General features: G+C 35.8%; 3 protein-coding genes and 1 long non-coding RNA gene across 7 annotated transcripts in view; 3 read left to right on the forward strand and 1 right to left on the reverse strand.

The window, feature by feature from the left end:
- Window positions 1-27,500, reverse strand: part of LOC144967542 (uncharacterized) — a 49,039-nt gene that overhangs the window by 19,872 nt on the left and 1,667 nt on the right. The gene's annotated exons all lie outside the window — the stretch shown is intronic.
- Window positions 1-27,500, forward strand: part of LOC144967543 (uncharacterized) — an 84,782-nt gene that overhangs the window by 8,195 nt on the left and 49,087 nt on the right. The gene's annotated exons all lie outside the window — the stretch shown is intronic.
- Window positions 2,417-3,238, forward strand: LOC144969521 (uncharacterized). Its single transcript, XM_078908652.1, has one exon. It carries the CDS (start codon window positions 2,468-2,470, stop codon window positions 3,089-3,091), a length of 624 nt encoding a protein of 207 aa, XP_078764778.1. The 5' UTR covers window positions 2,417-2,467; the 3' UTR covers window positions 3,092-3,238.
- On the forward strand, window positions 3,726-7,306 carry LOC144967544 (uncharacterized). 2 transcript variants are annotated; one of them, XR_013644410.1, is made up of 4 exons: window positions 3,726-3,916; window positions 5,111-5,290; window positions 5,621-5,688; window positions 6,628-7,306. It is a non-coding gene; the product is annotated as an uncharacterized LOC144967544 (long non-coding RNA). The 2 variants fall into 2 exon arrangements; XR_013644409.1 differs by having other exon boundaries at window positions 5,621-7,306.

Genomic DNA, 27,500 nt, shown 5'->3' on the forward strand with positions numbered 1-27,500 from the left:
AAAACCACTACCATAATTACCCCTCACCGCCTCGTCTTCCTCCTCCTCCTCCACCACCACCACCACCGCTACCACTATTCCAACCACTACCACCACCGGCACAATCATTCTGACCACCAAGACAGCAGTAAAAATTATGCAATTTGAGCTCTGAATGAAACTCGAGTCATATCGCTGTTGTTGCTTCTCCATGAAAACTTTAAGGTTACTACGTACTACTGAAAACCAGAAATATGTAAAAGCAATATTAATCTCGCCGTTGAGGGATTAAAGCATCTCTTTAATTTTTCGAGTGAAGGAAATGGACTTGTATTGTCAAGGTGTTGTCGCATTATGTCTCGTCGCTTTATTTTTTAGTTGTATTCTCTTTCGTGATTATTTTTTGATTACGTTTGGAAGAATTAAAATCTACTGGTATTGTCATTTCATTGTGAATGTGATTATTTGTGGTTGAAATATTTTTTGTTTAAAGGCGAAAAAAAAAATCAAAAAAAAATTTTATTAAAAAAAAAACAAAAAAATAAAAAATAAAAAATATATCATATATTATATATATATATATATATATATATATATATATATATATATATATATATATATATATATATATATATGACCGAATCCTCTTTGCCCAACCACTGTAAATAGGCTAGAACCGCCACTGGATATAGTAGAACAAATGTTATTTTCAGTCGGTAAAAAAAAAAAAAACTTCTTCAAAACGTTGAAAGATTATGATCGAGTTCAGTGTTGTTATAATTTTCATTATCTACTTTTCACGTAAATAAAATGAAGGTAAAATGAAGAGAAATATTTGAAAGTATAACACCTCTTGGTTATTTTGATGATCAAAAAGGATTGTCATTTTAAAGAAAACGTAATCTATAGCAAACAAAAATTTAGAGGGAAAAGCGCCACTTTTTTTTTAAAAAGACAAAAACCTGTATTTTAGCTACAGTTTTCCCATATCAATAGCGCTGCAGTTCTTTTCTTTCTTTCTTTTGTATTATTCCTGAACATAAACAACAACAACAAAAAAGTTGTTCAAGTAACATATAATAATTAAATTAGTATATAATATTGTATTCAGTGTCTGGATTTAATTCCATTTTATCATCCTTCATCACCGACCCATAGATGATAAAATATGAACAATTTGGCAATTTGATCTATATCAAAATCTAATGTATAAATCTGATGTTATTTCGACAAAGGTTTTCAAATCTTGTATTCACGAAAATATAAACACAATTATGGCGAATATGAATTTTATTTTCAGTTTAAATAATGTCAAAACATTAGGGAAAGTAATTGAGTTGGAGATAGACAATAATACGTCGGGATTGACTATTTTATTTAGGGACAGACACTTCTTTTTTTATCATCTACTTTCTCGAGAAATGAAAGGAAATTAAAATGGAGAGGAATGTAGAACGTATATTTTCATGTTCTGTTGATTATTTGGGATATTTTTATTTATTTGGATAAAAAAAACCCCAACAAAAACAATCAGTAGCCGCACAGTCATTTGTCAAATGAAAGTGCATCAAAATCTTTATCACTGAACCTTGTTGTTTGGGTATCATTGTGTTGGAAGAATACTGAAAAAGATAAAATTGTGTTATAAATGTGAACGTTGCCATTTTTACACAATTTTACGACTGTTTTAAAACATTCATTAGGCAAAACAAAATAAAATAATTGTCAATCATTTTTCAACCCGACCATGGGTATGGGTGAGCGCCAGTTTTGGTTTATTTAAAAAAAATGAATGATAGATAAGAGGAATGTTCCCACTCGATAACCTCATAATTATAACTCATCTTACTTTTGAGCAAAGGTGATTAAAACAAAACAAAACAACACAATCACTTCATATAATATTGTCTTCAATGTCATGAATTAGCTAAATTTATCTTCATTCATTCATCATCATGACAAACATCATCTGCACTTTGGTTGACTGTGAGGTCAGTGAGGTTGTGTTTTGGTTGTCGATACCTACGTCGTGATAAATCTTAATATTTAAAGTATTTAAAGGTTTACAAATCTTGTTTTCACGTGAAAACTAATAAACAAACAAAAATAATATTTTGCATAGGATGAATATAAATTATATCTTCAGAAAAACAATTTCATAAACGAAACAGTGGAATAGGTCTATATAGATTTATCGAGGTCGGGGAAAGATAATGTATTTTAATTTTCATTATTTACGTTCTCGGTTGACGAATAAAATGTAAAATTGACTGATATATTTAAAAAAATATATCTTCTTGTTATAATGATAGTAAACGAGGATAATTTTCCGATTCATAACGAGTTAAAACTAAATTAAAATCAACAACCGCACAATAGTCGCAGTGAACAGGTATAGGCGGTGTTTGGAGAAACGGCAACACAGTGTGACGTAGGTGCTTTCCCTGAGGTCCGCGCTCGTGTTATATTAGAGTGCGAAATTCTGAAAATGGCATTCACTTCGCTTCGCTTTCCAGCCCTCGTTCAACTCGTAAGCCAAACTGTAAACAAAATGTCTGACGCTGCTCCCGCTGCTGCCCCCGCCAAGAAGGCTACCAAGAAGCCATCCAAGCCAAAGGTACCCGCCGCCCATCCTAACTACAATGACATGGTAGTTGCTGCTATCGTTGGATTGAAGGAACGTGGCGGTTCATCTCGTCAAGCCATCGTCAAGTACATCAAAGCCAACTACAAGGTCGGAGAAAACGCACACATTCATGTCAAGAATGCGCTCAAGAAGGGAGTCGCCAAAGGTGCCTTGAAGCAAGCCAAGGGTACTGGAGCCGCCGGATCCTTCCGTGTTGGTGAGAAGCCCGCTGCCAAGAAGAAACCCGCCGCCAAGAAACCCGCTGCCAAGAAACCCGCTGCCAAGAAGCCCGCTGCCAAAAAATCTCCCAAGAAGCCCGCTGCCAAAAAATCTCCCAAGAAGGCTGCAGCAAAGAAGCCCGCTGCCAAGAAACCAGCAGCCAAGAAACCCGCTGCCAAGAAGCCTGCAGCCAAGAAGCCAGCCGCCAAAAAATCGCCCAAGAAGCCGGCAAAGAAGCCCGCAGCAAAGAAGGCCGCCAAGAAATAAATTGTCCCGCCTCTCCGCCTCGCCTCACTGGTCCTTTTCAGGACCCTAACATTTTCCCGAAGTTAATTTGGCTTGCTCCATGAAATCGATACCTACCTTCATACAATTTTTTTTTGTATCTTGTCCGCTATTCTATCTTTTCGGATCCTCAATTTCCCTCTTGTCTTCAGACTTCGAATAGGTGGTCAGTGGCAGGGTCTATTTTGACAGTTTACGTCAAATATTGTGAACGGTCCCCTTCCATCCCCCTCTTTTCCTACATGCTTTCTATCTTTGTTTTGGCTTGGGATTGTTTGGTTTTGTCCTGGCCGTATACCCTGATTGGGAGGGAGACGTCAACTGGGTAGTTTGTTGTGAGATTTCATCTGTTTTGTAGGATGTTATGTTATATTTTGCATATATATTTGTATTTACGCAGTGGATGATTTGTGAGCATTTGAGTCTTCCTTTTATTGGGGACCTGTACTTGTGTCTGGATGAAACTTTTAGGTGATCTCAAGCTACGAATCTACGCCTGTTTCCAATTTGAACCCATTCCCTTTGACTTACCTTTTCTTGTAGGCTACGCTTATTTGTACTACCACTGCAAATAACGCCAGAGCTTATTTGTACTCTTACTAAAAATAGAATTTGCGTAATTACTAAAAATATAACATTTTATACGGATAGAACTGCAATATACAATGAATTATCTGGAAGTCTGGAAGTCAAAAAGTGACCACTTCATCTCATCACAATCACATTATAACTATTATTACAAGTTGATTTTGACGGACTTTGGTAATTCTTCACTCTTTTCAAGTCACAGAATACTCAGTTTACAAGGTAAGCATACGAAATGCACATTTTAATTCATTTCTTATTTTTATAACTAAACATGCTTTGGGGTTGTGTGTTTGTTGATTGTGCATCAGCTGACGACACATTTGTCGCTACCGCGAATTACTTAACTTTATTACTTTATTTTGTGAAAAATAACAATAACAGGGCTTTAAAAAAATTAAAATACTAATTCCCCCCCCCCCCCCCCAAATAATTTAAATCATCCTTCCATGTCAGGCGATTAAAACCAGGTGTTTCAATGTTCGATCCCCAGCGAGGCGACCAAAAGAAGGCCATGATCCCCAGTCAAAAGGTTGCTAATTTTATCACGATCAAGAGGTTTCGAGTACTCACGACATTCCAGGCTCAGGGTCCTTTCGCGGGGTTTTAACTTTTAAGCCCAGCAGAGAACTCGCGCAATTCGGTTGGACAGGCCCGATACTATTTTTAGAAGGCCCTGATCCCCAGTCAAAAGGTTGCTAATTTTATCACGATCAAGAGGTTTCGAGTACTCACGACATTCCAGGCTCAGGGTCCTTTAAAAAAATACTTTTCATTCAGTTACTGTTATTATCTTTATTATGGCCGACACATCGTCCATACTTTTTCAAAACTTTTTTTTTTTTTTTTGGGGGGGGGGGGGGGGCTGTTTTTTTATATCGGAAAATTGGGTTTTGTATGTTATGTTCATGAGAGAGAGAGAGAGAGAGAGAGAGAGGAGAGAGAGAGAGAGAGAGAGAGAGAGAGAGAGAGAGAGAGAGAGTAATATTTTATAATGATAAGATATCTGTAGTGGTAGTATTATTAGTAGTTTTGAAATGCCTATGATGATGACAATGTGAGATAATTATATTAGTGTGATTATTTTTATTATATTTTTAAAAATTACGTACGGCTATGTCGTAGTGGTATGACACTCGCTTTTGGACCGGAAGGTACTGGGCTCGAGCCTCGCTCGGCGCATAGTTGAGCCCTTGGAAAAGGCACTTTGCTCACTTTCTCTCACCGGACTCAGTTGTAAAATGTGTACTTGGCCGTTAACTGCGTTGTCTCTGTCCGAAGTAATTGTAATATCGCCTAACAGACGTTATGTCCCATTCAACATGCGAAGTGTTGCTGTTATAAACTTTAGCATTGGCATGTATGTGCCTATTTTGCTGTAGTGAATTTAATTTAATTTTTTGTTTTCATCGACAGCTAACATGAAAGAACACTGTTGACGTTACTGGTGTCCTGACAATCCATAAAGATGCTGGCTCAAGGGCTATTCTGGCAAGGTGTGTTGAGGCAAACCTTTGCCTGTGGCAAAACTCATCAATCAGCAAACCATCATCTGGGCCAGCAGACCAGAGTGTCTGCATGCACTTTTTGACAATGGTTAGTAATGTTTTCAAATCTCCATTGCGCCTTTACATTTTTTATTGGTGATCAATAAAATAAATGCTCATTTTTCTAAATGAAAATGGCAAAGCATCATTTGAATTGAATTACTACTGAATGTATTAACTTAACGACAGACTATAGTTTGTTGCCAAGAGTTTTGTTCTATGGATGTAAAACCAATGAAATTTCAAGTGTGTTGGTGTGAATAATGATCATTTTTTAAAAATTGCTATGTCTTTGACAAATGCATTTTATGACAATAATGCCATTTCCAAAAATTGCTAATGAAATGTGTCTCTTTTTTATTTCAATTTTTCACTCCAGAGCAGGATCAACCCTCTTTGTGGAACTACAAAAAAAGTGGTGGCAAACAAGTAGTGTTGACTTTTTCTGTAAGATTTTCAAGGGTTTGGGAAAGCAAATTGCTTTTTATTCAGAGCTAGTGCACTATTTAACTGTTTTATTGTCTAAAATAGAATTGATTTTGCAGTTCAACTTGACTAGATATCTAATTTTATACGACTTGTCTCTCAAGTAGAATAAAAAAATGAAAAATGAGGATAGCGTGCCATATCATATTTTGAAAAATCATTTAATATATCTAGAAATCATCTGTATAACCTATTGTATACAGTAAATAATTAGGTTTTGTGATTATAATGATGAATTCATAAGGTATGACATCATATTTGACCACAAAATTATTTTATCTCTGGGCGTAAAAAAATCAATTTTACAGCATTTTTTTTTATCTAAGGGGTATGGGTTAGTGAACTGATTATAATTTTTTTTAGACTTAGATCAATCTACAAAATTTTCGTTTTCTTGTCCTATTACGGTCATATTTTGAAAGTTTGATGGATCATTTCTTTTAGTTGTCTGCAAAATCAGCCTTTTAACTTTATGTCAAATTATAGAAAAAGCTTGCGCTTTCTCAAATGTCTGTTTTATGTCATTTGTCTGATTTTCTAGCAATCCTGCCTCAATCATTTTCCTTTAAATTATCTTCAAATTTATTCAGAATCTTTTCTATGATGTGTTTTACATCATGATGTGCGGGTGGTTGGATGGGAGCATCACCCTTGAATCATATACCTATGATGTTCGCATGGGTGTACGATCCGATAGTGATGTCGTTTCTTCTTCTCTTTACTAGCCTATCCTGCTTCTTTGGTTTGTGATTGTATTTTTGACAGGGGATATTTTTTTCCTGTAAATCCTCTGCCTGTTTGTTCTTGGTTATTTATAATTTAGCTTATGATATCTTTAGGTTATGATTTTGATTGACATTTGTACTATTTTTGTTAGATTGCTTGTTTTTTTTGTTTCAGCGGTCTCTCATATAACCTCAATTGTGTTGGAAGAGACCTAAAGCAACAAACAAAGAAAAAAAAACATCATGATGTAAGTGTTTGGGGGTAAATTAAAATTTAGCAATTTTATAAATTTTAAAATTCATTTGTTCCTGTCGATCCGCGCTAAATTTTCAGTTGAAATCAAATAAAAATTCTAAAAAAATTATTCCAAGAGTTTTCATGATATAGCTATTTATGAAAGAAACATTGTGTTTAAATTTGAAAGAAATTTTTATGCTAGTTTTTGGTGCATGTATGTTAGAAATTTTAGGGTTTTACGTCTAATTTTAGCTTATGTTGCCCCTTAAAAAAGTTTTTTTTTTAAATTGTTATTTTTGGTGTTTAGCATCAAATTATACATTACATTATTAGTTCATGAGATATAATTAAAGAATTTTAGAACTATAAAGCATATTTGACCACTAAAGTAATTTTTTGGTGAATAACAGCAGATATTAAATTATTTCGCAATTTTTTTTTCTTAGAGGTATGGGTTAGCGAATCGTTTATAATTTTTTTCAGAATTTGATCAATTTATAAAATATTACTGTTTTCTTGTTCCATATTGGTTATACTTGATGAATGTTGGCCTTTGTCTGCATAATTAGCTTTATTATCAAATTAAAGACAAATTTTTCATTTTCTCAAAATTTCATTGTGCGTCATTCTCTGATTTTCTAACATTCACATCTGGATTGTTTCCCATCAGATTGTCTTCAAATTTGGTCAGAATTTTTCTTATGATGTGTTTTGCATCATGATGGTTGGGTTTTGGGCTAAACAAAAATTTAGCAGTTTTATGAATTTTTAAATCAATTTTTTTTCCTGTCATGTCACACCAAATTTTCACTAAGAAATCGAAAAAAAATTCTGAAAAATTTATTTTCAAGACTATTGCTAAACCTATCCATTTTGTTGTAAGAAACATTTTGTGTAAATTTGAAAGAGATCTGTTCGTTGTTTTTTTCTGCATCACTGTAAGAATTTTTGGGGTCTAATCTGAGCTTATATTGTCCCCCCTGGTGGTAGGGATTTGGTGGCTAATAGTATTAGCGCTGGTGTTAGGGACTCAGTAATAGCCATGTCGTAGGAACTTGGCGAGTAAAAGTGCTGGTGATAGGGATTCAACGAGTAAAAGCGCTGGTGGTAGGGACTCAGTGAGTAATAGCGCTGGTCGTAGGGACTCAGTGAGTAAAAGCGCTGGTCGTTGGGACTCGATGAGTAAAAGCTCTATGACACGCTGAGTAATAGCGCTGGTGGTAGGGACTCGGTGAGTAAAAGCGCTGGTGGTAGGGGCTCAGTGAGTAATAGCGCTGGTCGTAGGGACTCAGTGAGTAAAAGCTCTATGACTCAGTGAGTAGAAGCGCTGGTGGTAGGGACTCAGTGAGTAAAAGCTCTATGACTCGGTAATAGCACTGGTGGTAGGGACTCGAAGAGTAAAAGCACTGGTGGTAGGGACTCAGTGAGTAAAAGCTCTATAACTCGGTAATAGCACTGGTGGTAGGGACAGTGTCAGTGAGTAAAAGCGCTGGTGGTAGGGACTTGGTGAGTTATAGCACTGGTGGTAGGGACTCGGTGAGTAAAAGCTCTATGACTCAGTGAGTAAAAGCGCTGGTGGAAGGGACTCGGTGAGTAATTGCACTGGTGGTAGGGACTCGGTGAGCAAAAGCTCTATGACTCAATGAGTAAAAGCGCTGCTGGTAGGGACTGTTTGTGTGTTTATTTGTTTTTGAGGGTTTTACGGCGCTTGCAACACATTAAGGTCATATCAGCGCCAGTAAAAAGGAAGAAATGGGATAGTAAAAAGTTATAGAATTCAATTAAAGCACCCAAGAAAAGGTAAGACAAAGGGGAATTTGTTCAAATGGGAAACATGTAGATTCCAAGAGCACACCATCAAAGTACTTAGTTTAAGATCACCTAAAAGTCTCATCCAGACACAAGCACAGGTCCCGACTAAGAGGAATACACTCAAATGTTAACAAATCAAATATAATATGTAAATAAAACATAATACAGTACATAACAGAGAGATGATTTACAATGAAAAAAATATCATCTCCCAAAACTAACTATACATTCGACTGCTTCACTCTCAGCCAGGGGATCCGGCCAGGACCAGGACAAAACCAAGTAATCTCATTCCAAGACAAAGACAGAAAGCATGTTGGAAAACAGATATAAGGGGATAGAAGACACAGTATGAACCCCCCTGCCCACATTGGGAGGTCAGGAACCCCGCCCAGGTGGTAGGGACTGGGTGAGTAATAGCGCTGGTGGTAGGGACTCAGTGAGTAAAAGCGCTGGTAGGAATTCAGTGGTGTCACTGATTTTATGACATTAGAATATAAAGAAATTTACAACTACAATCAGACTAATGATTTTACAAAAGATCCCCACAAAAAACTATATCTTTAAATTATTAAACAAGTCTGTTGATTAAATTAAATTATAATTTTATTTTAAAAGATCAAGAAAATGTCAAAATAAAAATGAAAGTTTTGACAACCAAAATGTACCTATTCCGTAACATATAAAGACACACAAACAAATCTTGTCTTCTTGCTCCTCTGTAATCTTGACACAGCATTGCTCTGATATTTCGTGAAGATGTGTAGCATGAACACTACTTCACTCTATACCGATCACGACCCAACAAGTATTGAGAACAACCATGCTTCTCAAATTTGTTTTACATACAGGACTTTGCACTATCCTTTTGAATCTGGATAGAGACTTGACCGACTCAATTGTTAACGGGCACCTTTTTACTGTCACACTCTTTTATTGGGATGTGATATTACGACTTATAATGTCCCTTTTTATTTCGTCACTGACCGACCACCTTTGAAATTTTGATATTCTACAACACAGTGTTTGGTCTCCTGTGTTATATTTGTTTTATTCTGTACCGACCTGTATAACACAGTTTCTGCCTTCTCTGTGTTATATTTTTATTGGGACATATAGTAACAGATTTGCCTTCTCTGTACTATGAATTGGTCACCCGTTCACGGACTGACACAGTACAGTAGCCTGCACTATGCCTTGCTATCTTCCGGCCCCAAACGTACTTCACACAATCAACCCTGCATTATGTGAAGGATAGCTAGTGACGTTTGGCGACTGAGAGACGTTGTCATCACAAGATAGCATAGCAACAGGTTTGAAAAATACCAACTTGTGGTTGCCTAAAGCTAATATCCCATTGAGACTTAAGCTCGTTCTACAGTAACGTGACAGCCCCCACCCACGTTAAAAATTTACATTTTTGGTGGTTTATTACATGAAAATAAATTTTACAAATGGACAATGAGTAAATGTATTAAGGGAATTCTGTATGAAATTTCCTGTGTAGAGTCACATTTGAAAAATTTCGCAGTCTTAACTGTCTCTGTCGTGTCAAGGGCATCTTTATGGTCGCATGTCTCTGTTATCTGGAGTCCCTGTCTGGTCAGTCTGTGTGTCCATAACGTCTTTGGTCTCTCTGTCTGGTCAGTTTGTGTGTCCATAACGTCTGTGGTCTCTGTCTGGTCAGTCGGTGTGTCCATAACTTCTGTGGTCTCTGTCTGGGCAGAGTGTGTATTTATAATGTCTGTGGTCTCTGGTCAGTATGTGCATTTACAATGTCTGGTGTCTCTGAAAAGTCAGAAAGAGGGTTAGAATGGGGATTTGTCTGTATTAAGTCAGTCATGTCAACAATGTCAAAGTCTTTATCTTCAGAGACAAGAGTCAAAAATTGTTCCAACTGGGAGATTCTTTGCAGAAACTGATGTTCTACCATAACTTGAAATAAGCTATTGATCCTGTTTGTCACTGAAGATACAATTCGATACAGTCCTTCCTGTGTATTTGTCACACGTCACACTGGTACAATGTCAGTTTCAGGTTGGTCATGGATTTCCAGTCTTTCGCCCGCCATGACCCTCATCATCTATGCACATAATATTCACAAGTGGATACAAATATCGATTTACTTTGTATGTTGCATCCATAACAAACACATCACAAAAAACACTCAAATCACGCCTCATTCTTCCCGTTACTTAAAACAAATACTCAAAACCAACATCCTCATTCACACTGAACTTTGTTACACCTCCTTCCTCCCCTATCTCTCTCAGTAATTCCTGTACCGTCTCACCGTCCGTCCTGTCAATATCAGTCTTGAACAATCTCCGCTGCAAATCTTCGACATCTTTAGGCAATACATTTTATCCTTGGCTTGATTGAATGTATTGCCTAAGTTGGGTTGTGGACACCTTTGTTTTAGCCATAGCCTTCACTGTCTCATACACGAGGGGCAGGCGATTCTCCGGATAAAGTGAGGATGGCTAAATGTAAAAAGAAAAAAGATTAAAAGTACAAAATTGTATGCAATAGCATTCAATTCAGACCTGCCAGCTAACAAAACAATAAAAAGCATTTTATTTTTTATTGACAATTTAAAGACAAAAATCTGCATATAAACCCATAATGCACGAGTTGTGTTTGTCACTCTAAAATACTTGAATGAACTAAAATGCAACAGGCGCTCATCAAATTCAAGGGTTAAATGAATGACTGCAGAATTCCCAACAAACGTCGCTTCATTGTCTTTGTAACATTTTCATGGCATACAAAAACGCAATAGAGTGGTCACCATTTATAATTAGTCCTCAGAAATCAAGCACTTATAACTGCATCGTACTCATAGTCAAAGTCAAATTTTATTTTGAAAAGTCTATGGACAACCATCAAATCTTAAAATTCCTTATCTGGAACAAAAAAAAAAAAAACAAAGACAAAAAAAAAAAAAGACCCAAAAAAATACCACCACCTAGATCTGCTTATATTGTCTTACAGGACTTAATAGCGCTTACAACACTATAAAAAGGATGATGATATGGTGACTGATTCAATAAATAGGGAACAGTAGATTTCACGAGCACCTCAAAGATGTACCAATTTTGACATTACCTCAAAGTCTCACCGAGACACAAGCAAAGGATCCTGCTAAAACATTTACATAATGCAATAATATTCAAAACCTATAACAGTACATAACAGAGAGATGATTTACAGTATAAAAAATCATCTCAAGAAGAAAGGTACTGTATTTGACTGTCTGCCTCCCAACTAAAGACCCCCGCAAGGACCAGGAAAAAAATGAGCAATCTTAATCCATAACAAAGACAGGGAGCAACACGGAAAGGGAAAACAAATATAAGGGACAGAAAAATGTGAACTCTCTGCCCAGAACCCTTCCAAGAAATTTTTTTTTTAATAAAAAAAAAATACAAATTCTGGAACAGTCAATTTTGTCACAAGCTGGTCATCATCTCTCCATCTCAGTGCGCCACCTTGAATGTATCGTAATAAAATATGAGTTGGAATGGCTGTTGTTCTTTAAACATTTGGTCCTGGTGTCAACAGTGCATTTACCTAACTAATCTATTACTATATATTACACTCAATAGTGGGAGGGGGGAGGGACAATTAAGTACTGAAAATATAAAGTAACAAGAAAAGAAAAAATAATACATATTTATAAAAAAAATTGAGTCTAATTGCGACTAAAATAGAATTTGCAATTAATTGCTGTCAAGTGTAAAATTTTCGGCAGCGAAAAACTGCAGGGACAAAATGTCGATGGAAAATAAGTATAAAATGAATGAGCCTTACCAATTTATCGCATGGGTGATTTTCATGGTTGTGATTAGCCCCTGTAACCCTCAGAAGCCAGTATTAATTTCAGAGTCCTGCATGGTAAGAAAAACTTTTTATTACAAAATAATAAAATTATCCACAACATAGTATGATAAAATATTAATAGCGTTGTCACTTGCATACCTCAATTGTGAAGGATTTCAACATGCAGATTATAGAGCAATTGAAAATAAATCTTAATAAGACATTCAATAATAATACTAATCCAGCGCAATCAGATTTTTTGAACAAATCAAGTCTTTCACTTTTTAAAACTGTTCTGGTAATAGTTGAACTATTGTCTTGCTGCATTACATCGTGCAGCCCGCCCACTGAAGACTGTAAATGAGCTGCAGATAGGCACACATTGCCTCTTCCTCTGGATGTTTTAAAATTCAGAATCAGTTTGATTGCTTTATTAAAATTGTCTTGGCAATCAAGATAGAAAAGCTGATGGTGATAATTTACTTCCGAGTTATGCTGAAATATTATAACCTTGTGCATATAATATTTTCATTTTTTTTTTTAAATATGTAAAAGTAAAAAAACACCTCCTGCCCCCGTCCAAAAACAACCTCCTACCTCTGGTTAGGGCGAACTCCTTTGCTTGAAGTCAATTGCTTTTTGCCCTGCTTGCATTCATAGACACAAAAGTCATAAATTAGCCAACTTTCCTCAGGGTGATATGATGGAAGCTGAAAAACACGGAATAATATAAAAGATCATAACATAAACACCTAAATATTAAGTTAAAAATTGCAATATTTTCTCCAACTGAGACAAAGGTGTTACAGTTCAGTACGTTAGAAGAATAAGAAAGTAAGTCGAGAGTTTTCTCGAAGAACTTAAATTTGTGACGTGGTACTCAAATCAGGGACTAGGTCAAAAGCTGAATGGCACAAATGGAAAGCCAAAGGCATGTTGTTTTCAATATTTAAAGTCAATAAAAATTCAAATTCTGTGCATTCTAATATTAGGCAAACAACTACAGACCACACTAAATTGAATTGTATTAAGTAAAAGGATCTTGTCACATTCAATCAAGCTGTCATTTGAGAAAAATTACTTCATTATAAATTGAAGTTCAGATCGCATGTTTGAAGCCGTATTAGGAAAATTCATGTATCTGTGTATAAGCCAAGTTTCATCAAAATCACAGTGGCAACGAATATTTGCCACCAGATACACTCGTAAAATTTGAGTGTAGGCCTATTTAGCAAAATTATATATTAGGAATGGTTTATACTACATCATAAAGTAGCGCATGCCCGTCATCATCCTGCATCTTTTTTATATATATATAAATATTAAAAAAAGAATTGAGCTTTCATAAGCCGCAATATCCACCAAACATGCTCAAAGCACTTTACAAAGGATCCATGACTAGCAGCAACACGTAACAAGTAGAACGTTAGGCGATGTTTTTCTTCTGACAGACAACGCTCTTAGCGGATAGGAAATCATACACATGAGTAGTGAGAGAATGTGAGTCCTTGATGAGGCTCGACCCCAGGACCTTCCAACCCGGAAGTGAGTGCCACACAGCCGCATATATCTTGGCTGTTCTTGAGAATTTGCCAAACACCTACAAACTAATTAGTAAAAAGAGGGGAGATGGGCAGAAATAGACAGACAGATACACACTCAGAGAGAGAGAGAGAATAATATCAGTTGCCTGTGGTGTCAGTCCGTTTAGGAGTGAGGTGGCGGAAGAAGTAGTCTAGCATTAGTACTTGGGTAGTAGTAGTAAGTAGTAAATAGGGGAGGCCTTCTGCACGTTCCTTGAGCTAAGGAAAGTATTCCTTCAACTAACCTTAAAATAAAAAATAAAACATTGTACATTTCCAACACTTGGACCTGCACTATGACCTATAACTAAAACTAACAGACAAAAAAAAAAAACCCCGCTAAGACTCCTCTCCAGTACCTTTCAATATTTCAAATTGAATTATAATGGCTGCGGAAAACTAAAACAATGGTCATATAAGGAAATTTACAAATCAATCAAGTTGTTCTACAGGTTTTAAAATGAAAATATGAAGTAACAAGATATCACTCTAATATAGTGACACCTAACTAACACTAGACATCACACCAGCAGCAATGCTGAGCGGAGTAATTTTACTTTTTTCACTAGCAACCAAGTTGCCACATTGGACTTTCTTTCTTTACTTTTTTTTTTAGTGTTCTGCTAATGTGCAATCTACATTTAAAATAAAAAGTGGCATCTTTCATTTCTTCTAATTCTTAACAGACATGATTATGTCCACTTCACATCTCAACAACAGGGACAATTTTTTTCACTTCTTGAGGCAGTTTTTTCTTACTTCTTTTAAATTTCATTTTTTTAAAGCTTCTTTATTGATTTGATTATAAGTTCTATTGTTCTTCTTTTATTATAATTTCATTGTCAATATCATTTTCATCCGTCATCAGCATACTTTTACAGTACTTTTACCATGTTATTCTTACGCTCTTACAGTTACAGTACCGCAGAGCGATACCTAACGCAGACCTTTAAAGTGCTACTAAATTTGAAAAAATAAAATAAAACGTTTGACAAAAGATCCACAGTTCAAAAGCTAAAACAATTATAAAGTGAAACTACCTCGAGGCTCGAGGAACATCGGGGGTAAGGTCTCCCGCCCATACTGGGCACTGGGGGACTGGAAGTCTAGAGAGCTGCGCCGGTGGAACCCGTAATTTAGTTTCTTAAACGGTTCCGATCATTCAGGAGAGGAGTAGTACCTATCTAGTTGTAGTTATTAGTAGAAGAAGAAGAAGAAGAAGGAGCATGTTCAGGTTCAAGTTCAACCCTCTTCTTTAACTTCTTAGTAGGCACTTGCAAGAATTTTTCAAAATAGTGGCTATGGGTATTAATTTAGCGTAGAAAAATAAAGGGGAGTGAAACATTAACTAGAGTGAAAAATTATCGCTCTGTCTCAACTGGTTAAAAAGTTATGACCGTTTATGTGGTGGAAAATCTCTAATTAATAGGAAAAAATGTGACAAAAGCACAGCATCCCAATGGATAATCACGTATAATTCAGAAACAGCTTCAGATACAACTTTCAAATTTTTACATGTGGTAAATCAACATCTCTGTAATACATTGCAAACAGAAAATGAATTATTTTGAGAAAGAAAAGTATAGTTTAGAGCTGAGACAGCTGAAATCAATGAAAAATAGATCACGACATGCAAATGAATGGCCGATTGGAATTTTGGAAAAGTCAATAATAAAATATCTATTCACACGAAGATAGACCAAATACACCACTGAATCGGCGTCATTTAGTTGTTCACTTTGAACTTTTCAAAATGAAAATAGACCTCATGCAAGCAAAGATATGAACTGACAAATGTTTGAGGTGGTGTACTCTTCTTAGTTGATAGAGTTAGAGTGAGAATGACGAGAAATGAGTTGCCACTTAATTAAGGAAAAAAATTGTCGTATCTAGTTTACTTACCTTCTTTGTTGACTTTTTAATAAAAAGTACATTATTCTCATTTTCGAATGTTTTCAAATTGGAGAAAAGATGAGAATGTCTCGTTTACCGAGAGGGCCATTTTTTTTTTTGCTTCACACTTCTCAAAGACAGACCGCGAAAAGTGGAGGCTGGGGTCGGCTGGTCCTTGATAATAGCTCACAAATGCAACTTTAAACGCATAAGAGTGCTGGGAGTAGGTAGCTACAAATAGGTAAAGGAGCGGTGGTTTGCAACTTTAAACACATAAGAGTTCTGGGAGTACAAATAGTGAAAAGCGGTAGTTTTCGCTATTTGTAGTGGTAGTACAAATAACCACTTCGTTTCTTGTATGCTTTAGTTGTAATTCTGGAGCTTTTACTAACCAATTTTCTTTTCCCTTTTTACTGGCGCTCAACAATGACATTAATGATGTGTTGCCATCGCCGTAAGTCCCTTTAATCTTTGAGACAAACAAAGCAGCTCTCTACTCCTTTCTTTCTTAAAATTTCCTCTCTCTCTCTCTCTCTCTCTCTCTCTCTCTCTCTCTCTCTCTCTCTCTCTCTCTCTCTCTATCAACACCACACACACACTCATATTTCTCTCTACTCCTTATCTCCACCAACTGCACCCTTCTCTCTCTCAAGCACACACACCCATACTTTTTCTTTCTTTCTCTATACTCCTTCCTCATCTGTCCTTTCTTTAAATTTCTCTCTCTCAACACACACTTGTACTTTTTTCTCTCTTTCTCTCTACCCCTTCTTCATCTCCCCTCTCTATCATTTTAAAGTTTCTCTCTCTCTCTCTCTCTCTCTCTCTCGCTCTCTCTCTCTCTCTCTCTCTCTCTCTCTCTCTCTCTCTCTCTCATACTGTGTCTTCTATTCACTTATATCTCTGTCCCCGCGGAAAATTGCAAATGAAAACCCAAAAAATTGCACCCAAAATTCCAAAAATTGCAAGGAAAAGTTGCAAATTTAAGACATTGTTTTCAATAAACAGCGCACAATAATTTATTCTTGCTTTAATTCTATGCAATGACAAGCACAGTCCACCAAGCGGGTGGTTGGATGGGAGCATCACCCTTGAATCATATACCTATGATGTTCACATGGGTGTACGATCCGATAGTGATGTCGTTTCTTCTTCTCTTTACTAGCCTATCCTGCTTCTTTGGTTTGTGATTGTATTTTTGACAGGGGATATTTTTTTTTTCTGTAAATCTTCTGCCTGTTTGTTCTTGGTTATTTATTATTTAGCTTATGATATCTTTAGGTTATGATTTTGATTTACATTTGTACTATTTTTGTTAGATTGCTTGTTTTTTTGTTTCAGCGGTCTCTCATATAACCTCAATTGTGTTGGAAGAGACCTAAAGCAACAAACAAACAAACAAACAAAAAAATTATTATTATTATTATTATATTATTATTATTATTATTATTATTATTATTATTATTATTATTATTATATTATTATTATTATTAATATTATTATTATTAATATTTTATTATTAATATTATTATTATTATTATTATTATTATTATTATTATTATTATTATTATATTATTAATATTATTATTATTAATATTATTATTATTATTATTATTATTATTATTATTATTATTATTATTATTATTATATTTCCAAGTACATCTATACATCCTAATAATAATACAGTGGAACTCGGGAATAACGAGGTTGAGGGGACCGACCATAAAAACTTTCTATTTCCGAGTTACCTGAATCTATGTTTATGTTAGTATATTAAACACCCATAAAAATTTAAAAAAAAAAATACTGTAGGATATATATATATATATATATATATATATATAGATAGAATGCGCTTGGCCAAGGAGTTCACAACATTGCCATCCGGAAGTATAACGGACCAACACACAAACTCTGTGTAACCATGAACTTTTATAGTCTGGTTAATACAGTTTAGTGAGAACAACTCACAAACACGGATGGCAAAAACAATAACAAAGGCCTGAGTGACGTCATCTGCATACTATCTATATATATATATATATATATATATATATATATATATATATATATATATATATAATAATATATGTCTAGAGGGACAGATATCTGTTTTCCAACATGCTTTCTGTCTTTGTCTTGGAATGAGATTACTTGGTTTTGTCCTGACCCTGGCTGGGAGGGAAACAGTCAATGTATAGTTATAGTTTTGGGAGATGATATTTTTTTCCTTGTAAATCATCTCTCTGTTATGTACTGTTATTATTTCTATTTCTAACATGATTTGTAAACATTTGAGTGTATTCCTCTTAGTGGGGACCTGTGCTGGTGTATGGTTGAGACTTTTAGGTGATCTCAAACTACACTGATAGTGTGCTCTTGGAATCTGAATCTATTCCCTATTTGAACCGTTTCCCCTTTGTCTTACTTTTTCTTCAAGCCCTTTTCATTGTACATCAAGAATGTCTTTACTGTCCTATTTTCTTCCTTATTACTGGCGCTGATATGACCTAAATGTGTTGCAAGAGCCGTAAACTGGGTGGGGATCCTGACCTCCCATAGTGGCCAGGGAGGTACATGCTGTGTCTTCTATCCCCCCATACCTGTTTTCCAATTGTTTCCTGTCATTGTCTTGGAATGAGATTACTTAGTTTTGTCCTGATCCTTGCCGGAGTTCCTTGACTGGGAGGGAAACAGTCGAATGTATAGTTATAGTTTTGGGAGATGATATTTTTTTCCTTGTAAATCATCTCTCTGTTATGCATTGTATTATGTTTAGTTTACATATTATATTATATGATTGGTAACATTTGAGTGTATTCCTCTTAGTTGGGACCTGTGCTTGTGTCTGGATGAGACTTTTAGGTGATCTCAAACTAAGTACTTTAACGGTGTGCTCTTGGAATCTACATCTGTTCCCTATTTGAACCCGTTCCCCTTTGTCTTACCTTTTCTTTTGTGCTTTAATTGTAATTCTAGAACTTTTTACTATCCTATTCTCTTCCTTTTTACTGGCGCTGATATGACCTTAATGTGTTGCAAGCGCCGTAAAACCCTTAAAAACAAAACAAAAACAGAGCCGTAAATCCCTTAAAAACATAAAAACAAACTACTACTACTACTACTTCTACTTCTACTACTACTACTACTACTACTACTACTACTACTACTACTACTACTACTACTACTACTACTACTACTACTACTACTACTACTACTACTACTACTACTACTACTACCTGTCCCCGCGGTTTTTTTCCAACATTCGCCATAATAAATGGTAAAATTTGCCATCAAAATAACAAAATTTGCCAAAAATTTGCCGCTAGGTTTACAAAAAATCAATTAAAACAACATGTACGGTAAAAAATTGACACAAATAGGCCTTTTTGTAGAAAATTGATGTCACAACATGTCAACATGAATTTATTCACATTTTGAATGGTTTGAAATAATATTGTAATAATAATAATAATAATAATAATAATAATAATAATAATAATAATAATAATAATAATAATAATAATAATAATAATAATTATAATAATAATAGCCATAGTAAGTAATTAAGTAAAAAAAAAGAAGTAATCAAAATATTTTATTAACTATTTAGCTTCGGTTCTTAAAATTTGGGAAATCAAAGTGAACAATCGCATAAAAAATTCAAAATTTGAAAAACTAATTAAGGAGAGGAAAAAAATAACTATTCACAAGGAAAGAGAAACAAAATCCATTTTTCAATGGGGGCACATTAAATTTGTATTCTCTACTTTCTATCCAATTTTGAGCATTATGATTATTGCTTTATATTTCAATATAGGCCTAATGGGTTTTTGAATGAATAACATGGAAAAAATCATGAAGAATCATGTTTGTCCGTTATTTAGTTTAGTGCCAATTTTGGATACTAGCATTGAAAGTCGCCGTCTTTTCACAAATTTTCTTAGCTTTTGTGTTTTTTTTTTTTTTATTTATTATTTTTTTAAAATCGTCAATTTAGCCTAAAAACGGCGAAAATTGCGCTTTTTGCGGCCAAATAAAAATTTGCGGCTTTTTGCGGTCAAGGGTGAAATTTGCGGCCACGATAAACTGCGGGGACAGTACTACTACTACTACTACTACTACTACTACTACTACTACTACTACTACTACTACTACTACTACTACTACTACTACTACTACTACTACTACTACTACTACTACTACTACTACTGGGTGGGGTTCCTACCTCCCATAGCGGGCAGGGAGGTACTTGCTGTGACTTCTATCCCCTCTTATCTGTTTTCCAATTGCTTTCTGTCTTTGTCTTGGAATGAGATTGCTTGGTTTTGTCCTGACCTTGGTCGGAGTCCTTGGTTGAGAGGGAAACAGTCGAATGTATAGTTATAGTTTTGGGAGATGATATTTTCTCTCTGTTATGAATTGTATTATGTTTAGTTTACATATTATATTATATGATTTATAAACATTTGAGTGTGTTCCTCTTAGTTGGGACCTGTGCTTGTGTCTGGATGAGACTTTTAGGTGATCTCAAACTAAGTACTTTGATGGTGTGCTCTTGGAATCTACATCTGTTCCCTATTTGAACCAATTCCCCTTTGTCTTACCTTTTCTTTTGTGCTTTAATTGTAATTCTAGAACTTTTTATTATCCCATTTTCTTCCTTTTTACTGGCGCTTATATGACCTTAATGTGTTGCAAGCGCCGTAAAACCCTTAAAAACAAAAAACTACTACTACTACTACTACTACTACTACTACTACTACTACTACTACTACTACTACTACTACTACTACTACTACTACTACTACTACTACTAGTACTACTACTACTACTACTACTACTACTACTACTACTACTACTACTACTACTACTACTACTACTACTACTACCAGCGGCGTGGCGTATTGACGGCGTATGGTGGTGCCATGATTAGAAGAAGAAAAAATATTCTAAAACAGTGAACACGGTTAAGAGGAGAGAGCACATGATAAAAACTCTCTTTTTTGGAAGGGTGGGGGGAGGGTCGATGGTTTCTACGAGTGGACAAAACTCACAAAAACAAATAATTCATGAAAACATCAAGCCACAACACTGAGATACAAGTCCCGTATGAAAAGGTCTTTGTAATTATTCTTTGTCCACCATTTAAAGGATTGGTTTTGGTCGATAATGCAATCAATATGTGATAAATGTAAATCAAAAGAGAAAAAAAACCTATGACAGAAATTACTTTCTTTTAGTACTTGTAAAGAAAATCTGCACGGTGATGTTTAATCTCTGCAAATCTTTTTATAATGTGTTTATTGAAATTTGGAATGGCATCTATTTCGGCTTTGTGAATTGACAGAATCATTAACGAATTTAACCGCTCTGTGTTTCATTGAATTTCGCAAGAAATTTTTCACTCTTTTAAGGGTGCTAAAACAACGTTCAGGAGGTTAAGAATTACGATGGAAGTGGTTAAGGTCACTATAGCCTATAGATGTCCATGATTTGTCAGTGTTTGTATACCCTGATTGGGAGGGAGACGTCAACTGGGTAGTTTGTTTTGAGATTTCATCTGTTTTGTAGGATGTTATATTTTGCATATATATTTGTATTTACGCAGTGGATGATTTGTGAGCATTTGAGTCTTCCTTTTATTGGGGACCTGTACTTGTGTCTGGATGAAACTTTTAGGTGATCTCAAGCTACGAATCTACGCCTGTTTCCAATTTGAACCCATTCCCTTTGACTTACCTTTTCTTGTATGCTTTAGTTGTAATTCTGGAGCTTTTACTAACCAATTTTCTTTTCCCTTTTTACTGGCGCTCAGCAATGACATTAATGATGTGTTGCCATCGCCGTAAGTCCCTTTAATCTTTGAGACAAACAAAGCAGCTCTCTACTCCTTTCTTTCTTAAAATTTCTCTCTCTTCTCTCTCTCTCTCTCTCTCTCTCTCTCTCTCTCTCTCTCTCTCTCTCTCTCTATCAACACCACACACACACTCATATTTCTCTCTACTCCTTATCTCCACCAACTGCACCCTTCTCTCTCTCAAGCACACACACCCAAACTTTTTCTTTCTTTCTCTATACTCCTTCCTCATCTGTCCTTCTTTCTTTAAATTTCTCTCTCTCAACACACACTTGTACTTTTTTCTCTCTTTCTCTCTTTCTCTCTACCCCTTCTTCATCTCCCCTCTCTATCATTTTAAAGTTTCTCTCTCTCTCTCTCTCGCTCTCTCTCTCTCTCTCTCTCTCTCTCTCTCTCTCTACTACTACTACTACTACTACTACTACTACTACTACCAGCGGCGTGGCGTATTGACGGCGTATGGTGGTGCCATGATTAGAAGAAGAAAAAATATTCTAAAACAGTGAACACGGTTAAGAGGAGAGAGCACATGATAAAAACTCTCTTTTTTGGAAGGGTGGGGGGAGGGTCGATGGTTTCTACGAGTGGACAAAACTCACAAAAACAAATAATTCATGAAAACATCAAGCCACAACACTGAGATACAAGTCCCGTATGAAAAGGTCTTTGTAATTATTCTTTGTCCACCATTTAAAGGATTGGTTTTGGTCGATAATGCAATCAATATGTGATAAATGTAAATCAAAAGAGAAAAAAAACCTATGACAGAAATTACTTTCTTTTAGTACTTGTAAAGAAAATCTGCACGGTGATGTTTAATCTCTGCAAATCTTTTTATAATGTGTTTATTGAAATTTGGAATGGCATCTATTTCGGCTTTGTGAATTGACAGAATCATTAACGAATTTAACCGCTCTGTGTTTCATTGAATTTCGCAAGAAAATTTTCACTCTTTTAAGGGTGCTAAAACAACGTTCAGGAGGTTAAGAATTACGATGGAAGTGGTTAAGGTCACTATAGCCTATAGATGTCCATGATTTGTCAGTGTTTGTTGTATCTGTAAAAAGTAGACAATAAAAACAAAAGAAACGTTTTTTTCTAAACTAACTGTGAGCCATTCATGCCTGTCATACCATGTCACTGAAAAAGAGCGTTTTCGAGATTTCCACACCTGTGTTAATTCAAAATCAGTTGGTTGGTGAGGAACTAGTCTTTTTATTTCTAATTTGTCATCTAGTGTAAATCTCCCAAACGGTCGGTGAAGTAAAGAGTCAACTTGATTCATTGCAATTCATTGTTTAACAAAACAAAACTTCAAAGTATATCTCAAATAATGGAAATCAGTGGACTACGATTAATGATTGCTCAAATAAAATGTAGATTCAGATCTTAAAGCATCACAAAGAAAAAATCACCCCACTTAAGTACTTAAAAAATCTAAAAACACACCAAAGTATAACTGTTGACAATCTTCGCTTTCTTTCTCTGACTCACACAAATACACACGCACAAACAAACACACACACACACACACACACACAAAATCACTCCACTTAAGTACTTAAAAATCTAAAAACACACCAAAGTATAACTGTTGACAATGTTCGCTTTCTTTCTCTGACTCACACAAATACACACGCACAAACAAACATACACACACACACACACACACACACAAATAAACACTCATACACACGTAACCATCAACTCGGCACTACAAGCAAGAAAAATGTTGGTAAATTCGTCCACAATGCTTCGTTGCAAAGAATTACTTTATTCAATAATCGTGAAAAAGAGTTGGGGGGGGGGGGGGGGGGGGGTTGATATGTCATATTTTTAAGTTTCATGTTGTCTTTCTTTGCTGCTTACAAATAAACTTGACAATGATCAGTGTTTTTGACAGTTAATGTAATATTTTTGATGGCCGAAGTTACCCTAATTTGGCGCATCCCCCCGTCCAACGGTGGAGCTCTCAGATCCTGGCACAAGTCGAGGGGTTTTCCGCTATTTGAAGATAGTATTATTCGACCCAGTTTCTCGCTCAATCAGCTGTAGCGATACTAATGGATAGAGCATTAACTGGAGCTTGGATTGCTTTGCACCACGGTGTTTGATTTAGTCACTACTTCGCGCAGTGATGTCACCAACACACGAGTCGGCGCAGTGCGTGATTCGGAATCTTGAATAGAGTGGAGACTAAAAAGGCAGTATGTTGTTGGCGAGTTGGCGAAAGACAGTGGAGTTAAAATTTCTCAGTTTTATTTTGAATTAAATTATGCTGTTAATGATTTTTAAAAGATTGGTACGGTGCCTGGCACCATTCGATCCAATGGCCCCACGCCACTGACTACTACTACTACTACTACTACTACTACTACTACTACTACTACTACTACTACTACTACTACTACTACTACTACTACTACTACTACTACTACTACTACTACTACTACTACTACTACTACTACTCCTACTCCTACTACTACTACTACTACTACTACTACTACTACTACTACTACTACTACTACTACTACTACTACTACTACTACCACTACTACGACTACTACTACTACTACTACTACTACTACTACTACTACTACTACTACTACTACTACTACTACTACTACTACTACCACTACTACTACTTAGACTACTACTCCCTTCACCAACACCACCCCCACCACAACGGCTACCCAATACTACCGCTTTATGAACACCACGAACACTACCAATACTTCTTAGACTACTTTTCATTTTACATGTTGAAATTGACATATCATTCGAAGAGACATTTTAGAAAGAAAAAGTAATTCTCAACATTATTTTTACTTCCTCCTTCCACTCTCTGTCTCATAATCACACACACATATACACCCCCCCCTCTCCACACACACACTGACACACACATATACACCCCCACCCTCTCCACACACAATATACTCAAAGCCATAATAACTCGGTGAAAAAATGATATTTAAGTTATTGAAATGGGTTTTTAAAGAAAGTTAAAGCGTAGATAAATGTAATATTAACATAAAATATTGATTTCAGAAGAAAATATTTAAATTTCCTAGGCCGTAAATTTCGTTTCAATTTCAAGGTCAGTAAATTTGACTCTGAAATTTTGTTGAAAACCCATCCCGATCTATCTACCCTCTACCTTTATCTATTTTTCTTTTCCTCTTCACTCCCTCTATCTCTGCAGTTAATTCCCGAGGCCTGAGAGTCGACCTCCCCGTGCAAGAAACATTGGTTGACTAACTTAACCAGAAGTTGACTGTCCGTAATCAGTTATCTATGGACCACCCTTTAATTAAGAAGGCAATTTTATTTTGACCAACAAGAGAGCCGTGTAAAAGTAATAGTGTTGACTTCGTTGATCTTACTGTATCATGCATCGCTTCTCATTCCTCTCTTTATCACAGTCCAAGTCATAAACTCTCTCTCTCTCTCTCTCTCTCTCTCTCTCTCTCTCTCTCTCTCTCTCTCTCTCTCTCTCTCTCTCTCTCTCTCTCTCTCTCTCTCTCTCTCTCTCTTGTCCCTGTATGCGTGCGCATTATTGTTATTACTACTACTACTACTACTACTACTACTACTACTACTACTACTACTACTACTACTACTACTACTACTACTACACTACTACAAAATACATAATATAATATATATATAATAATAATAATAATAATAATAATAATAATAATAATAATAATAATAATAATAATAATATAATAATAATAAAAACATAAAACAAAAAAAAACAACAACAAAAACAACAACAACAAAAACACTAATAATAATAATAATAATAATAATAATAATAATAATAATAATAATAATAATAATAATAATAATAATAATAATAATATAATAATAATAATAATAAACTTGAGCGTTTATATGGCACAATATCCACTAAATATATTCAACGCGCTTTACAAAAGGTCCCTGACCCAACCAACTAGAGTGACATGTTGAACGAGACATGACGCGAGACACGTTAGACGATATTACAATTTTTTTTTCCGACAGACAACGCTGTTGACAGCTAGGCACTCATTTTACACCTAAGAGTAGTACGGTGAGAGAATGTGAGTTTAGGGCCTTTTCAAAGGACTCAACTATGCCCCAGAGCGAGGCTTGAACCCCGGACCTTCCGATCCGAATGCGAGTGTCATACAACAAGACCACATAGTCGCACGATTCTTATCCATAGATTCATTAATTTGGAAACATGATTTAATAAAGAACATATATTATGCCTCCATAATCTGAACTTGAGATCTCCAAACCTCCAATCTTTATTGGAAGGACAATATTGATGTAACATATGAAACCAATAGTAATTTGCAACATTTATCATTATCATGCGACAAAATGGCGTGCGTCAATCAAGAAATTTTGAAATATTGACTGTTCGCTTGTAACAGCAATCAAAAAGTTCCTGCTTCGCAATCTTGAAAGAGATCTACTACTACTACTACTACTACTACTACTACTACTACTACTACTACTACTACTACTACTACTACTACTACTACTACTACTACTACTACTACTACTACTACTACTACTACTACTTACTACTACTACTACTACTACTACTACTACTACTACTACTACACTACTACTACTACTACTATTACTACTACTACTACTACTACTACTACTACTAAATACTACTACTACTACTACTACTACTACTACTACTACTACTACTACTGCTACTAAAAGGGCACATATCCACAAATTTGGAAACATGCCAAAGTAATCGCCATATTAAAACCAGGCAAACCAATGACTGAACCATCCAGCTATAGACCAATATCTCTACTTTGTTGCTTATACAAGCTCCTGGAAAGAATCGTATTAGAGCGAATCACCCCATATGTAAATCCCTGCATACCACCAGAACAAGCGGGCTTTAGACCACAAAGAAGCACAGGTGAACAGGTCCTTGCACTGACCTCATACAATGAAGCAGGCTTTGAGAACAAAAAGAAGACTGGTGCAGTCCTAATAGACTTATCTGCAGCCTACGATACTGTTTGGACAGGCGGACTGATGTTAAAGCTCTCAAAAAATGATTCCTTGTAGAAAGACGCTCAAACTGCTGTCTACCATGACTGGCACAAGAAAATTCCATGTCATATTGGGAGAAAACAAAAGCAAAACACGCAAAATGGGGTACCACAAGGTTCAGTTTTGGCACCAACTTTCTTTGATGTTTATATCTCCGACATGCCAAACTGCGAAGCACTCAAACTTGGATACGCTCATGACTGGGCCTTAGCCTATCAATCGAAAAACTGGAAAGAGATTGAAGAGGTTCTAAGCAAAGACACCACCGGCCTGAAACAATATTTTGATAGATGGTACCTAAAAATGAATACCACCAAATCAGTATCCACAAACTTCCACTTGAATAATCGAGAGGCAACAAAAGAACTGAAAATCACTGCCGGTAACTCAATACTACCCCCAGACCCCAATCCTAAATACCTTGGCATTACATTGGACAGACAACTAAACTATCGCAAACACATTGAAGGAACCGCAAATAAAATCGCAAAAAGAAACAGCCTGGTGAGAAAACTCGCAACTACCACCTGGGGAGCCTCACCACAGGTGCTGAGAACGTCTGCTTTGGCACTGTTCTATAGTGTGGGAGAATACTGTGCCTCTGTTTGGATGAGGAGCCCACATGTAAATCGCATTGACATCCGATTAAGAGAATCAATGAAAATTATAACAGGATATCTCAAGTCAACTCCAACTCAGTGGCTCCCAACACTGAGCGGCATTGCACCACCAAGTTTAAGACGACAAGATGCTAATCA

This window comes from Berghia stephanieae, chromosome 3 (assembly GCF_034508935.2).
Source record: "Berghia stephanieae isolate SIO BIC M18660-M18661 chromosome 3, UCSD_Bste_1.3, whole genome shotgun sequence".
NCBI classification, from domain to species: Eukaryota; Metazoa; Mollusca; class Gastropoda; order Nudibranchia; family Aeolidiidae; genus Berghia; species Berghia stephanieae.